At 41.7% G+C, this 15,026-nt stretch overlaps 1 protein-coding gene across 1 annotated transcript in view; it reads left to right on the forward strand.

The window, feature by feature from the left end:
- Window positions 1-2,534: 2,534 nt before the first annotated feature.
- The window catches only part of LOC120982668 (pendrin-like), a 30,875-nt gene continuing 18,383 nt past the window's right edge, over window positions 2,535-15,026 (forward strand). The window contains exons 1-8 of the mRNA XM_040412929.1: window positions 2,535-2,578; window positions 2,823-2,962; window positions 3,911-4,050; window positions 9,054-9,164; window positions 10,865-11,046; window positions 12,870-13,034; window positions 13,196-13,348; window positions 13,435-13,517. Of these exons, the coding sequence (XP_040268863.1) occupies window positions 2,838-2,962; window positions 3,911-4,050; window positions 9,054-9,164; window positions 10,865-11,046; window positions 12,870-13,034; window positions 13,196-13,348; window positions 13,435-13,517 (959 nt within the window). The 5' untranslated portion in view covers window positions 2,535-2,578; window positions 2,823-2,837. The remainder of the gene's footprint in view (window positions 2,579-2,822; window positions 2,963-3,910; window positions 4,051-9,053; window positions 9,165-10,864; window positions 11,047-12,869; window positions 13,035-13,195; window positions 13,349-13,434; window positions 13,518-15,026) is intronic.

Consider the following 15,026-nt stretch of genomic DNA (forward strand, 5'->3'; position numbering starts at 1 on the left):
CTAACTACTGCACGCTATTTAGCGCAGGATGCGCTAAAAATAGATATTGCTGCCACACACAACAATCCTTAAAAGGACTTTTGGGTCTGTTAATTTCTAGCAATTTCATCCCCAGAAGAAGCCGTGTGGCAAAACGGCGTTGGGAGGAGGTGGCCACGGAGTGCGCTGCTTGATGGTATTTTATGGATTGCTATTTATATTGCTATGACCTTTATCGCTATATATTCGGTGTGATTTGATTACTTTTTGATATTGGGATTACCTTTTGACTTTTTCTAGTGCCGTTCTAGTGATTTCTGAGTTAGGCTTATCAGGGCCGGTGCAAGGATTTTTGCCAACAGAAGTGAAGCTACATTTTGGCTCCCCCCCCCCATCCCCGCAGCTCACCTGGCCCTGGTCCCGTCTGCATCAGCTGGCTTCTCCTCTGTGTGGTCCTGGAATCTTCGCTCTGCTTCAGACAATCGCTGGTTTGAGGACCGTATTTTTGCCCTATAAGACGCACCGGCCGAGGAGACGCACCTAGGTTTTAGAGGAGGATAATAAGAAAAAAATATTTTCCATTACACCTCAGGTCAGACCAGCAATGTTAATCAGTCCTCAGATCAGACCCCCAATGCCTCAGATCAGCCCCCCATGTCAGCCATCAGCCCCCATGTCAGCCATTATGCCCCTATGTCAGCCATCAGCCCCCCATGTCACATTTCTCCCCCTCAAGGCCTCTATGTCACATTTCTCCCCCTCCATGTCACATTTCACCCCCTCAATGTCACATTTCTCACCCCTCCATGTCAAATAACCTGTTACATCAACCCTCCATGTCACATTTCTCCCCCTCCATGTCAAATCACCTATGTCACATCAGCCCTCAAATTTCTCCCCCTCCATTTATGTTGCCACATTTTTCCCCCACCATCCATGTTGTCACATTTCTCCCGCTCCATCCATGTTGTCACATTTCTCCCCCCTCAATCCATGTTGCCACATTTCTCCCCCTCCATCCATGTTGTCACATTTCTCCCCCCTCAATCCATGTTGTCACATTTCTCCCCCTCCATCCTTGTTGTCACATTTCTCTCCCTCTATCCATGTTGTCACATTTCTCACCCCTCCATTATGTCCATTTCACCCTCCCCCCATGCCACATACATTTCTCCCTGTGGGCCGCACAGACAGACTACTCAGAGACATTTGTCGACACAGTTACTCACCACCAACAGCTCCGCCTCCAGTCTTTAGACCTCTGCTCCTCAGTCTACACCAGTTGCTGCTGCCTGCTGCCAGCTATCACAGCGCCACTCGGCAGTCACAACCCCCTGACCCCGTGACTGTCTGTGCTGCCGATGCCGTGCTGCTGAGGAGGAGGTGAGGGCCGGGGCCGCATGGCACACCTGCAGGCTGGGGCTGGGCAAGTCCGCAAGTTATGTGAAAGAAAGAAATAAAATAAAAAACATTTCCGCCCTGGTGCCGCCCCCCCCCCCCCCCCTTCTTCTCTGCGCCCTCAGGCAGCTGCTTGGTCTGCCTTATTATAGAGCCGGCCCTGAGGCTTATTTATCTTATTTCTATTTTTACCACCTTTGGCGCTCCGGCTCTGTGGCTCCCTCCTATTTATCTGCTCCTGTATTGATCGATCCGCTGCTAATTTTTGTACTAATTTATGATTGTCTATGTGAAATTATTTTGTTTTCAATAAAGGATTTTTTGTTACTCTAATGGTGATTATTGACAATTTTTTGGTGGGGTCTCTTCATTACATTAGTATGATATTTATCGGAAGGTATATGACTTCTCTTTCACAGTAAGCAGTTCCCTTATCAGAACATCCTTACATTACATAAGCATCGCAACAAAAAGAAAACAACTCATAAAAGTATTGACGAGTACAATGCAAACAATAAAAAACACAAGTAGCTGTAATGTAAGATAGAAAGGTCATTTGTACATATGTACAATGTGTTACATCCCAAGAACTGTGTATGTATAGACACATTACATGTTTGTATACACACATTGAGGCGCCATACAAGAGGCATCCTGTAACAATCAAATATACGTGTGCAAATAGCATTATTTTCAATCACCAAATACACAGTAATTGTTTGATAAGGTGCTGCACTAATGACACTTATAAATTTCTAAGAATCTTTTACTAGTGCCGCCAGAATGTCATTATTTATACACGTATGATTAATGCCCGGGAGGGAAAGCAAGGAACGCAAACATGCTTCGCTTTAGAATTTGGGAATAGCTGGAAACGTTAGTGAGTGTTGCTGTAAGGGAGCAGTAGAAAACAAAGTTATAGTTTAAACCTGTTATCAAATTTCCACTAAGTTTCAATTCGGACTGTTTCATGTACTTGTTATACAAAAGTAATCATAAGGTGGATGGCACGGCTGAATTTTTAGGAATCAAAACAAAAGGGTTAATATGTGTGTGCTGGATGGTGAGTTTATTCTACCTCAAACTGGTGATGGGAGTCTCTGTTTTCCCATAAATAGAACTTCCCTTTGGGTGCAAGGACTATATAATGTGAATGGCACAGGTTACCTGCCAAGGTTGCTGAGGGCTGCTGCTTTCACAGGTACACATAAATATCATTGTATCAATGTTTGCCATTTTTTACATTTAATTCCATACACTTTAGATTGTAGTTATATATATATATATATATACACACACATACATACACACACACACAATCATCCTATATTTATGTGCATCGATTGCCGTCCATATACAAAAAGACATTTTCTAATCTCTAAAATACGGTACTAAATGATTCAGGATATGAAGTTGGCAAGCTATTTCATATATGTGTTCTTCAGATTGCATCAAGAAGGATGGATCATAGCCCTGGATTTCTCGTAGCAAGACCTGTTTACTCAGACCCAAGTTTTCAGGAGGAAAATGAAAGGAAGGAAATTGTTCAGAAAACCGTCCAGGAGAGACTGCGAAAGAACTGCAGGTTATTTATACTATCATTTTCAGTACTTTGATTGTGGATCCATTAGTGCAGAGAGACAATTACTGCACATTTTCACATTCAGTCTGGTTTTCTATAGCTGTGATTACTATGGCAAAGCAGGATAAATACATCTAACATTAAGACACAATCATGAGATAATCAAATTTATTACAGAGGTAAATAACAACTGGGCCATTAGCCAGTGCAGGGCAATGAGATCCAGCCTACCTTGTCTGCCTAGTTATATGCCAACTGGTGGACAACAAGTACCAAGTATGTTTAAGAAGTTGGTCTTCATGAACCTATATTATATATTTATATATATATATATATATATATATATATATACACACACACGAGTTGAGGTTGAAACATGTTCATTGTAAATTATTGCTAGTGAGTCTTTAATAGTTTATGATACAATTTGCATCTTATTTTACAGCTAAAACTATACCTATATCACTAATAACTATATCATCATTGATTTCAATGGTACCTGTATACCTCCATCTTTAAAACGTTCCTCTAAGCAGTAGCCACCGACATCAACATTTTGATTATTTAAAGGGGTATTCCCATCACATACAATGGGGGCATATCGCTAGGATATGCCCTCATTGTCTGATAGGTGCAGGTCCCACCTCTGTGACCCGCACCTACAACAAAAACAGAGCACCGATCTAACAGTTATCCTCTATCCTCTGAATGGGGATACCATTAACTACCAGGAATAATCCTTCAACTACTGTATATGGTTGTGTGAAAACGAGTAGATGATTTGAAGTACCAAATTTTCTTTCATTTAATTAACCAGAAAAACATTTTTGACCTTAAAAATTTATGTTTAAAATTGGAGACAAACTTTGAAATATTCTTTTTTTTACCACCAGACATGGTGAGTATAGAGACATTTGACCACTGTGTTCATTCTCTTTTTTTTTCTGACAGTTGTACATCCAGAAGAGCTCTCCTGATTGTGAAGTCCATTTTCCCTATCCTGGACTGGCTTCCAAATTACAGATGGAAGGAATGGTTTGTGAATGACCTTATTTCTGGAGTCAGCACAGGGCTTGTTGCCATATTACAAGGTAAGCTTGATCATTTTAAGACTAAAACTGTTGTAATATCGTGAGTAAAAACAGTAGGAGATATTGTATTGCTGTTTTAAAATATGAGATTTAAATATATTAATTGGGGAATCCACATTAGGACCTCACCATTTATCTAGTAGAAAAAAGAAGAAGTCCAGCTCAGCCCGGGTGCAAATAGGTGACTCTTTTATTCCAGCGGTTTTAAAATTTCCATACGACAAGGTGTATGCAGTGACGCGTTTCAGACCTCTACAACATAAGGGTCCTTCTTCATGACAAACACAAAAATGCAATGGGAGCCCCCTCTGATAAATACCTGTCCAATCGCAGACTGATGAATATCACCTGGGAGAGGGAGGTATCAGAGGGAGGCCCCGCAATGTCCTCAGTTAAAAGATACAGAGTATGGCTTAGTGAATAAAATAGTAGTAGGGAGTAATGTGTTCATGGATATTTTAGCAAGTGAATATAAATATCAATACAGGTACAAAAACAAGAACGTAGACAGGAAAAAGTACAGAGGGCAGAAAATAATAATAATAATAATAATAATAATAATAATAATAATAACGGCACATTCAGTATTGCAAAATAAGGTCATGACGTTTGTTAAGACCTTCTGGTTGGCGGGATCCCAGTTGGAAGATCCAGAAGGCCTCTCTATTAAGGAGTTTCCTTCTATGGTCCCCCCCCCTCTTGGTGGTAAAAAGACTCTTTCTATACTGTACCTTGCACTTTTAGGCCAGATATATCCCCTGCGTGCAAAACCGCAAAATGTAGGCTGTCAGCTGAAACGTTGCGGGCTCTTGTAATGCGGTATATCCAAAATGTGCTTACGTATCCTGTTTTTTAATGGATTGATTGTGCAGCCTACATATTGCAATAAGCATATTTCACAGGTAATCAAGTACACCACATATTTGGTGTTACAGTTGATGTATGACTGTATGTTAAATGTTTTATCACATACTGTGGACCTGAAAGCCTTACCAGTGACCGTATGCTCACAGCAAATACACTTGCGGTGTCCGCATTTAAAGCTACCCTTAAAATTAAGCCATGTGGGTTGTGTAAGTTTTTCTTCTGTGGAAAAACTCGGGCTGATTAGATTACCCACAGTGGGAGCTCTTCTAGCAACACACCTCATGCCATCAGATACAACTTTAGCCCACTGTCCATCGAAGTCTAAAACATGAAAATATTTTTTCATGATTTTGCAGATCTCAGGGAATTCCTGACTGTACTGTGTAACGAAATAGGTGGTACGTTTTCCCGTATTGGGAGCACTAGCACATGCATCACCAGAGGGCAGCTTGGGGAATACTAGCTGATGTCTATCCATATCCGAGACAATATTGTTCGCTCGTTCTATGTTACTAGGTGTATATGCCCTGCGCAACAGTCTGGTTTGTATTTCAGAAGCTTCCCTGTTGTAAGTATCAATATCAGAGCAATTGCGGCGTGCCCGAATCAGTTCTCCCTTTGGAATGTTGCGGATGGTGTGGGGTGGGTGGCATGAATGTGCAGATAACGTGGTGTTGCCAGACAGTTCTTTGCAGTAGGTGGATGTATTAACCCTATGAGTTAAAGGGTTACCCCTCAGGCACAAATCCAAGAATTGTATTTCTGCAGTGTCAAAATAAAAAATTAATTGTATGGCATCCAAGCAAAAATTAAAATAAGCAACCAGCTCCAGTATGGATGCCACATCTCCAGACCACACCATAAGCATCTCCAGACCACACCATAAGCAATGTAACGTCCATACCAGAGCAGGCGATCCATTAAAGGAGAGGTGTCGATGATGAGAAAGCAACCCTCCCACCATGCCATAAATATATTAGCAATGGAGGGAGAGAACTTTGCCCCCAATCGACACCCCTGACAGCTGCAAAAAAAATGTACCATCAAATAAAAAATTACATCCAGGTTTATACTAGACTATCTGGTGATCCTCTTATATCTTTTCAATTAAAAATGAGGAATATCTTGGAACTAGGAGCATCATCTGGGTGTCTCAGCAGCAAAGAAAAAGATTACATTCTTGTGGAGCATCCGGTAATCCCGATCTTTCATGCACTGCCGAAGATCCACAAGAATGTCTTTCCTCCCCCTCTCAGGCCCATTGTAGCTGGGATTGGATCCTATTCTGAATGATTTTCAGAATGGGTAGACTCCCTCCTCCGACCCCTGGTTCCGCTGATTCCTGGATTTATACAGGACTCACGGTCTGTACTACAGGCCTTTTCAGGTTTTAAATGGAGGGAGGACTTTGTGTGGATCACAGCAGACATCAAGTCCTTATACACCAACATTCCACACAATTTAGCCCTTACATCCCTAAGTTGGTTTCTTAACCATTACAGTAATTACACTCCTGAACTCAGGGAATACATCACCTCAGTTGTGGATTTCCTCCTCAGGCATAATTATTTTTTATTTGATGGTACATTTTTCTTGCAGCTGTCAGGGGTGTCGATGGGGGCACAGTTCTCTCCCTCCATTGCTAATATATTTATGGCATGGTGGGAGGGTTGCTTTCTCCTCATCGACACCTCTCCTTTCATGGATCGCCTGCTCTGGTATGGACGTTACATTGATGACCTGCTTATGGTGTGGTCTGGAGATGTGGCGTCCATACCGGAGCTGGTTGCTTATTTTAATTCTTGCTTGGATCCCATACAATTAATTTTTTATTTTGACACTGCAGAAATACAATTCTTGGATTTGTGCCTGAGGGGTAACCCTTTAACTCATAGGGTTAATACATCCACCTACAGCAAAGAACTGTCTGGCAACACCACGTTATCTGCACATTCATGCCACCCACCCCACACCATCCGCAACATTCCAAAGGGAGAACTGATTCGGGCACGCCGCAATTGCTCTGATATTTATACTTACAACAGGGAAGCTTCTGAAATACAAACCAGACTGTTGCGCAGGGCATATACACCTAGTAACATAGAACGAGCGAACAATATTGTCTCGGATATGGATAGACATCAGCTAGTATTCCCCAAGCTGCCCTCTGGTGATGCATGTGCTAGTGCTCCCAATACGGGAAAACGTACCACCTATTTCGTTACACAGTACAGTCAGGAATTCCCTGAGATCTGCAAAATCATGAAAAAATATTTTCATGTTTTAGACTTCGATGGACAGTGGGCTAAAGTTGTATCTGATGGCATGAGGTGTGTTGCTAGAAGAGCTCCCACTGTGGGTAATCTAATCAGCCCGAGTTTTTTCACAGAAGAAAAACTTACACAACCCACATGGCTTAATTTTAAGGGTAGCTTTAAATGCGGACACCGCAAGTGTATTTGCTGTGAGCATACGGTCACTGGTAAGGCTTTCAGGTCCACAGTATGTGATAAAACATTTAACATACAGTCATACATCAACTGTAATACCAAATATGTGGTGTACTTGATTACCTGTGAAATATGTTCATTGCAATATGTAGGCTGCACAATCAATCCATTAAAAAACAGGATAAGTGAGCACATTTTGGATATACCGCATTACAAGAGCCGCAACGTTTCAGCTGCCAGCCTACATTTTGCGGTTTTGCACGCAGGGGATATATCTGGCCTAAAAGTGCAAGGTATAGAAAGAGTCTTTTTACCACCAAGAGGGGGGGGGACCATAGAAGGAAACTCCTTAATAGAGAGGCCTTCTGGATCTTCCAACTGGGATCCCGCCAACCAGAAGGTCTTAACAAACGTCATGACCTTATTTTGACCTTATTATTATTTATTTTCTGCCCTCTGTACTTTTTCCTGTCTACATTCTTGTTTTTGTACCTGTATTGATATTTATATTCACTTGCTAAAATATCCATGAACACATTACTCCCTACTATTATTTTAATCACTAAGCCATACTCTGTATTTTTTAACTGAGGACATTGCGGGACCTCCCTCTGATACCTCCCTCTCCCAGGTGATATTCATCAGTCTGCGATTGGACAGGTATTTATCAGAGGGGGCTCCCATTGCATTTTTGTGTTTGTGATGAAGAAGGACCCTTATGTTGTAGAGGTCTGAAACGCGTCACTGCATACACCTTGTCGTATGGAAATTTTAAAACCGCTGGAATAAAAGAGTCACCTATTTGCACCCGGGCTGAGCTGGACTTCTTTTTTCTACTGGATTCTATTCATTCCTGCATCCAGGTGCGGTGTCCGTGCCCAGAGGGTGTTGTGTAGCAGGTGAGAGCTGCCTTACGCTTGATTCACCATTTATCTATACTCAAGATCTAAGCAGACATGGATTGGTGCAAGAGATAGAGGGGAGACTAATTATCTCCCTGCACCAGTTTTCTTGTGAAAAATGTCGCAAACACCTTTCTGTAAATGGGGCGTGACAAGGCTGGGAAAGGGGTGGGGCCAACAGGTCCGCCACATTTTTTTTCACTTACATCAGTTTTCTAAATGAAGACTGAAACCTATGGCAGCTCAGAGCTGACGCATGGGCTTATGCCTTGTGATAAATTAGGCACATCCTCCAGCAGCGCAGCGGATATCAAGAGACTGGCATAAAATGCTGGTCTTTGATAAATCTTCCCCATAGTCCAATGATGATAAATTATCAGGCTACAGAGCTGTATTGTATCTATTACTACTGAGGAATTTTGGGGTGTTACACTTACAGTTTTAGGCTTACAAACATACATTATAGTATATATAGCCAACTATAGTATATATAGCCAACTATGTTTTTCCTGATTTTAAATGAGAATTATAAATTGGATTCTTTTTTTTTTTAAACTCATTTTTAATATTATTATAATATATTAATTAATTAGTATGTCTGTTGCCAGGTTTTATAAGAATGATAGCTGTTGCAGCTTTGCTAGAAATGGACAACCACTTTAGCTAGAAAGACATGAGAAAGATGCAGCTTTTATCTTGTAGATTTTATAGATATTCTTATATAGTGACTATTTTGTCATTTGTGGCATATAACTATAGTCTGCTTCATATTTATTATGGACAGGTCTGGCTTTTGCATTGCTTGCTTCGGTCCCTGTTGGATATGGCCTCTACTCATCATTCTTCCCTATTTTGACTTATTTCTTCCTGGGAACATCCAAGCACATCTCAGTTGGTAAGTAATTATATGTATACATTTGAAATAAGAAAACTAGTTAGTTTACACTGTGACAGTCATTATTATAGGCCCCTTCACACGGGCCAATTTTGTAGACGATTGTTGAGAGGCAAATGTTTCTTCCCAACAATCGCCTCCTCGTCAATGGAGGTGACCGCTGCATTTACATGAGGCAATCTCCTTGTCACGACCATGGTTATGGTCGTGACTCTTTGGTCGCATGCAGTTGTCAGCGGTTTGTTGTACGTTGTCAACCACAGGTGAGGGCTCTGGGTTTGTTGCCTCACGTGTGGTTGCCGTTGGCAACATAGTGTGTTTGGCAGTGTAGCAGCTGGAGCTGGTGGCTAGGCGGCTCGCTGTCACGGCATGCGGTTGCCTCTGGCAACGTGTGATTTTAAATGTTCACTTTCTATGTTTGGTGTTAGGGAGTTTGTTCTGTGTACACTTCTCCTTTAAGTGACACTTACCTTGTCTGGTGATGAAAGGGTTAACTTCTTTCCTGGTGTGTGTGTGTGTGTGTGTGTGTGGGGGGGGGTGTGGCTGCTTGGGCTATTTAGCTTCTGCTGGAAGCCAGAAGTCTGTGGGGTACTCCAGCCATGCCTTATGCTGGAGTCATCCTCCTGGTCTTATACCATCTGTCCAGTGAGGGCCACCCTTGTGGTCATAAAAGTTATGCATGATGTTAAGTTGATGTTGTTATCCTTTCTATGTTTATTGCAGCTATGGATGTCCTGGTTACCTGTGTGTTTTGTGGTGTGTGCTGTGTCCTTAGTGTTTGTGTGGACAGCAGTACTGGTGCATGGGTTCCAGTCAGTGAGGCTGTGGCAGGTAGGTTTGGAAGTGGTGTAGTTCACCTGCCATATCCATATGTCTGTATATGTTTCCCCTTCCTTGCAGCTTGGCCAGTGAGACTCCTGTTCGTCCGTGTCTTGGAGGAACAGGTCGTCTTACCCTGCTCCTAGCACAGGGTTTTCCTGAGGGATAGTAGGGACCCTAGGTTCCAGATTATGAGCCCTCCTACCATCTGGGTTGGCTCATACAGTTAGGAGTCAGGGTCAGTATTAGGGACGCGATAGGAGGTGACCTGCTCCCTGATCCTGGTGTCCTGGCCTAATAGCTACCCTATTCCATAACATCGCACGGATGAGGGTTTCCCCCACTCTCATCCGTGACACTCCTCCACGGTATGGGGAGGAGTGATCTCGAATGCCATCGCTCATCAGCATACAGACTTGTTTGCCGACAGCAAATGCTATTTACACAGCACTATCTGCTGCCGGCAGATGAGATGAAAGATGTGTTTACCCAGTGAACGAGCGTTTAGCTCATTCAACGGGTAATCGGCGGTACCTTTACACCGCCATATAATCAATAACAAGCGTTCCTATGAATACTTTTTAGCGACCATCTGGCCAAGAATCAGCCCGTGCAAAGGGCCCTTAAGTAGTATCCTTTAAGTTGATTTTAACATACAAATATGACACATTCTGCTGTGAGAATAAGAAAAAACATTGTTTAGCATTTATACATTGGCTTGATCAACAAATATTTCCATCGTGCCAGGGCTAATTGATATCACATCCCTTTATGGACAATTCTGTGAACCTGCTGAGAAAATATTTCATAGCTGCCTGGAGCTGGTGTTTATATAATGCCACCATGTTAAATTATTAAGCCAAATCCAATTCTTTCAACAGGACCATTTCCAGTGGTCAGCTTGATGGTGGGGTCTGTTGTCTTGAGTATGGCTCCTGATGAGAAATTTTTCATGCTTAGTAATAGCACTGGACTGAACAAGACAGTGATAAACACAGTGGCCAGGGATGCAGCTAGAGTTATGGTTTCGGGAACTCTCAGTTTCCTAATTGGAATTATTCAGGTAATAAACGTTTATTTTGAAATTTGTGATTCACTTTGCATTTTAACCTTAATGGAACTTAGATGCTAATCCCTTTTGGTTTGTTTTGCCTAAAGCTTATAACAAGTTTTTCCAGTGAGGAGTACTTATAATGGTGCTTTAAAATTATAGTGCATATAGAGGAGTGTAAAAAGACATGATACTGAATAAAATATCGAATGAGTGTAATTTGCAAAGCTGTCATTGCGTTTTCCTGCCCTTAAAAATAGCCTGGTTACTCAACAAGCTACCAGCCCTTAAAGGGGTTATCCAACCTCTATAATGCCCAGGCACCTCATATGGGTTATACTTACCCTGCTCCCTGGAACCGCCCTCGCTCTTAATCCCTGCACTGCCACCGATGCATTTCGCCGCTGCGCGAATTAAAACATCTGGTGACGGGGGGTGGTTAGTCATTAGCAGACCGCGACACCTAAAACAGGCGTAGAAAATTATAAATGAGATGGGCCTGCGGCGGTCTGCTCCCTTTTACCACCCACAACTCACCCCTCTTTTTAGACCTGGCGTGAGTGGGGAAAAATCGCAGATTGAGGTGCAAATAACCTTTGTGCTGCAATGTGCGTCAGAAATATGCCTAATATAGGCATATTTCTGGATAGTAAATGACCCCCATAGTTCTCAGTTCTCTTCCAATATAAAAACAGGACCATATATTAAATAAAATAATTAGCAAAGGAATACAGGTGATATCTAAAAAAGCACCCACAATTGGGAAAATGTTTTTTTACTAGAACAAATAATAGTACAAAGGGATATTACAAATGTGGACATAAAGTGTGTAAGGCTTGAATGTTTCACAGCACTTCAGTTTGAGTCTGAATTTAGGACAAAGTCCTTCATTAACTGCAACCCTTCATATATGGTGTATGTGATTACATGCAAAATACATGATATACAGTATTTCGGAAGCACTACCTGTCCGCTAAAAGAAAGGATTAGAAAACATCTATATAATGAATGATAAAGCCAGTAATCCCTCCTCAGTATCAAACAATTTTTTACATATTAATAATGGTAATCTTAATAGTTTGAAAACCATTGGAATAGAAAGGGGTTAATGTGCACAGTATTGGGGGAGAACACAAGAGAAAATTATTAGGGAGGAAAGCCTTTTGGATCTTTGCTTTAGGGCTCGTTCACACGAATGTTTTTTGCGTTTTATATACGGGCTGTTTTTGCATTCCGTATACGGTCCGTATACGGAACCATTCATTTCAATGGGTCTGCAAAAGATGCTGACAGCACTCTGTGTGCTGTCCGCATCTGTTGCTCCATTCCGTGGACCTGCAAAAATTGTCCGTTTTGCGGACAAGAATAGGCATTTCTATAACTGGCCTCCTGTTCCGTTCCACAAATTGCGGAAGGCACGCGGGCCCCATCCGTTTTTTGCAGATCTGCAATTTGCGGACTGCAAAAAACGGCACGGTCGTGTTCATAAGCCCTTAGGAACATGATATTGATCAGGTCTCAATTATAGACATTATTTTACCATTATTAATATAGTTCACATATTTATATTAATTTTTTCATGTTGCAAGCTATATAACAAGTTTTTATGTATGCTATGATTAAGATCATTTTAGATTGAAATGCTAAATGTGTGTACCTGTCATGTTGATGGATAGATACTATAAAGTCTACACATCACGATCTGAAGCGCTGGATGTTTTGTTTCTACTTTTGATAATAGTATGATAACACCATTGATCATTATCGCATTCATATGTACAACATTGCCTTTCGTTCTAGTAATCAATATATTTCTTGTGTGTTTTTATCCAAAGCTTCTATTCGGCATATTTCAGATTGGCTTCATTGTCAGGTACCTGGCAGATCCTTTAGTTGGTGGGTTCACCACAGCAGCTGCTTTCCAAGTGTTTGTCTCCCAAGTCAAAACATTGCTCAACGTTCCCACGAAAAACTACAATGGGGTGCTCTCTATAATATACGTAAGCCTACCATCATTTCAAATGCTTTCTTATGTTAAATGTTAACGTTGACATCTATATTCCATATCTGCAATACAGTGTAAAAATACTGTATATGTGTAACTTAATGTCATTAAAATGTGGTAAATGATGGATATTTCTCTCTTTTTATTTTGATACAGACAATTATTGATATCTTTAAAAACATTGGACAAACCAATATTTGTGACATGATTGCTGGACTTCTGACTTTGGTTGTGGTTATTGGGGTGAAAGAAGTAAATGACCGATACAAGCACATAATTAAAGTTCCTATTCCGATAGAAGTCTTGGTGGTATGTGCAATACTAGTATTGATTTATAACGTACAGTGAATTTATATGTTTTATTTACTTAGCATTTAATTTCATTTTAAATATAGACCATTGTGGCCACAGGGGTTTCGTATGGAGCAAACCTAGCACAAAAGTATAATGCAGGAATTGTAAAAACGATTCCCAATGGGTAAGTAATTATTTGCATTCAAACTTAGAATTTACTTAACTATACCATCATGCAGAGGCAGATTAAGTGCATGATAGGCCCGGGGCTATCTACCCAACTTGGGCCCCCCCCCCCCCTGCATTTTAGTTTAGTTTTTTTTTTTTTGTATGAAGAGGCTAAAAAAAAATACCCCAAATTGGGTCCTAAACTGAAAAATTTGGTCGCCAAATTTAAAATACATATAATTGTAATAAAAAAGACATGGAGGAGAATACAGCACCACATACCTCTTACATCCAGTGACATCTCCTGTCATGTAGACCTTCTCTTTCCTCTTCTCCTCCATTTGACCCAGACCACCATGGCAAATTCTTTCAGCCGCATCTCGTCTCTACAGTTTGTAACACAGACATGTTAGATTTCTCATTTTTTCCATCAACCTCCTCATCCTGGTGTCCCCACAGCGTCATCCTGCCACCCCCAATACTGTGCCCGTTGTGCTCCCCAATGCCCCAGGAACTATACTGCTGAAAAAATAGTGACCCTAATAGACATAATTGGGGTAATTTATCAAACTGGTGTAAAGTAGAACTGTATTTCCAAAAGAGCTGTCAAATATGAAAGGTGGAATCTGATTGGCTGCTATGGGCAACTAAGCCAGTTTTGTGTTACACCAGTTTGATAAATTACCCCATATGTTCCTATAGTGTCTACAGCAGCTATAATGTCCCCTAGAGTGCCCGAGTAATAATACCACCCTCTATTGTGCTCCAGATAATAATCCCTGTATAGTGTCCCCGGAAATAATAGAATTGCCCCTACAGTGCCTCCCCAATAGCAACACCCCCATATAGTAATTTCCACCACACTGCCCCCACATAGTAATCCCCCTATAGTAATTTGCCCCCACACAGTAATTTCCCCCAAACTGCCCCATATAGTAGTTTGCCCCCACACAGTAATTTGCCCTACACTGCCCCCACATAGTAATTTCCACCACACTGCCCCCACATAGTAATTTGCCCCCACACAGTAATTTGCCCCTACATAGCAATTTCCCCACACTGTTCCCACATAACAATTTCCCCACACTGCCCCCACACAATAGTTTTCACCACATAGTAATTTGCCCCCACATAGTAATTTGCCCCCACATAGCAATTTCCCCACACTGTCCCCACATAGCAATTTCCCCACACTGTCCCCACATAGAAATTACCCCACACTGTCCCCACATGGCAATTTCCCTCACACTGCCCCCACACAATAGTTTCCCCCACACTGCCCCCACATAGCCCCATATAGTAATTTGTCCCCACATAGCAATTACCCCCACACAATAGTTTCCCCCACACTGCCCCCATATAGAAATTTGCCCCCACATAGTAGCCCCTCCCATAATAATTTTCCCCCACACTGCCCTCACATAGCAATTTTCCCCCACACTGTCCCCACATAGCAATTTGCCCCCACACTGCCCCCACATAGCAATTTGCCCCCACACTGCCCCGCATAGCAATTTGCCCCCAC

This window comes from Bufo bufo, chromosome 1 (genome assembly GCF_905171765.1).
Source record: "Bufo bufo chromosome 1, aBufBuf1.1, whole genome shotgun sequence".
Classification (NCBI taxonomy): domain Eukaryota; kingdom Metazoa; phylum Chordata; class Amphibia; order Anura; family Bufonidae; genus Bufo; species Bufo bufo.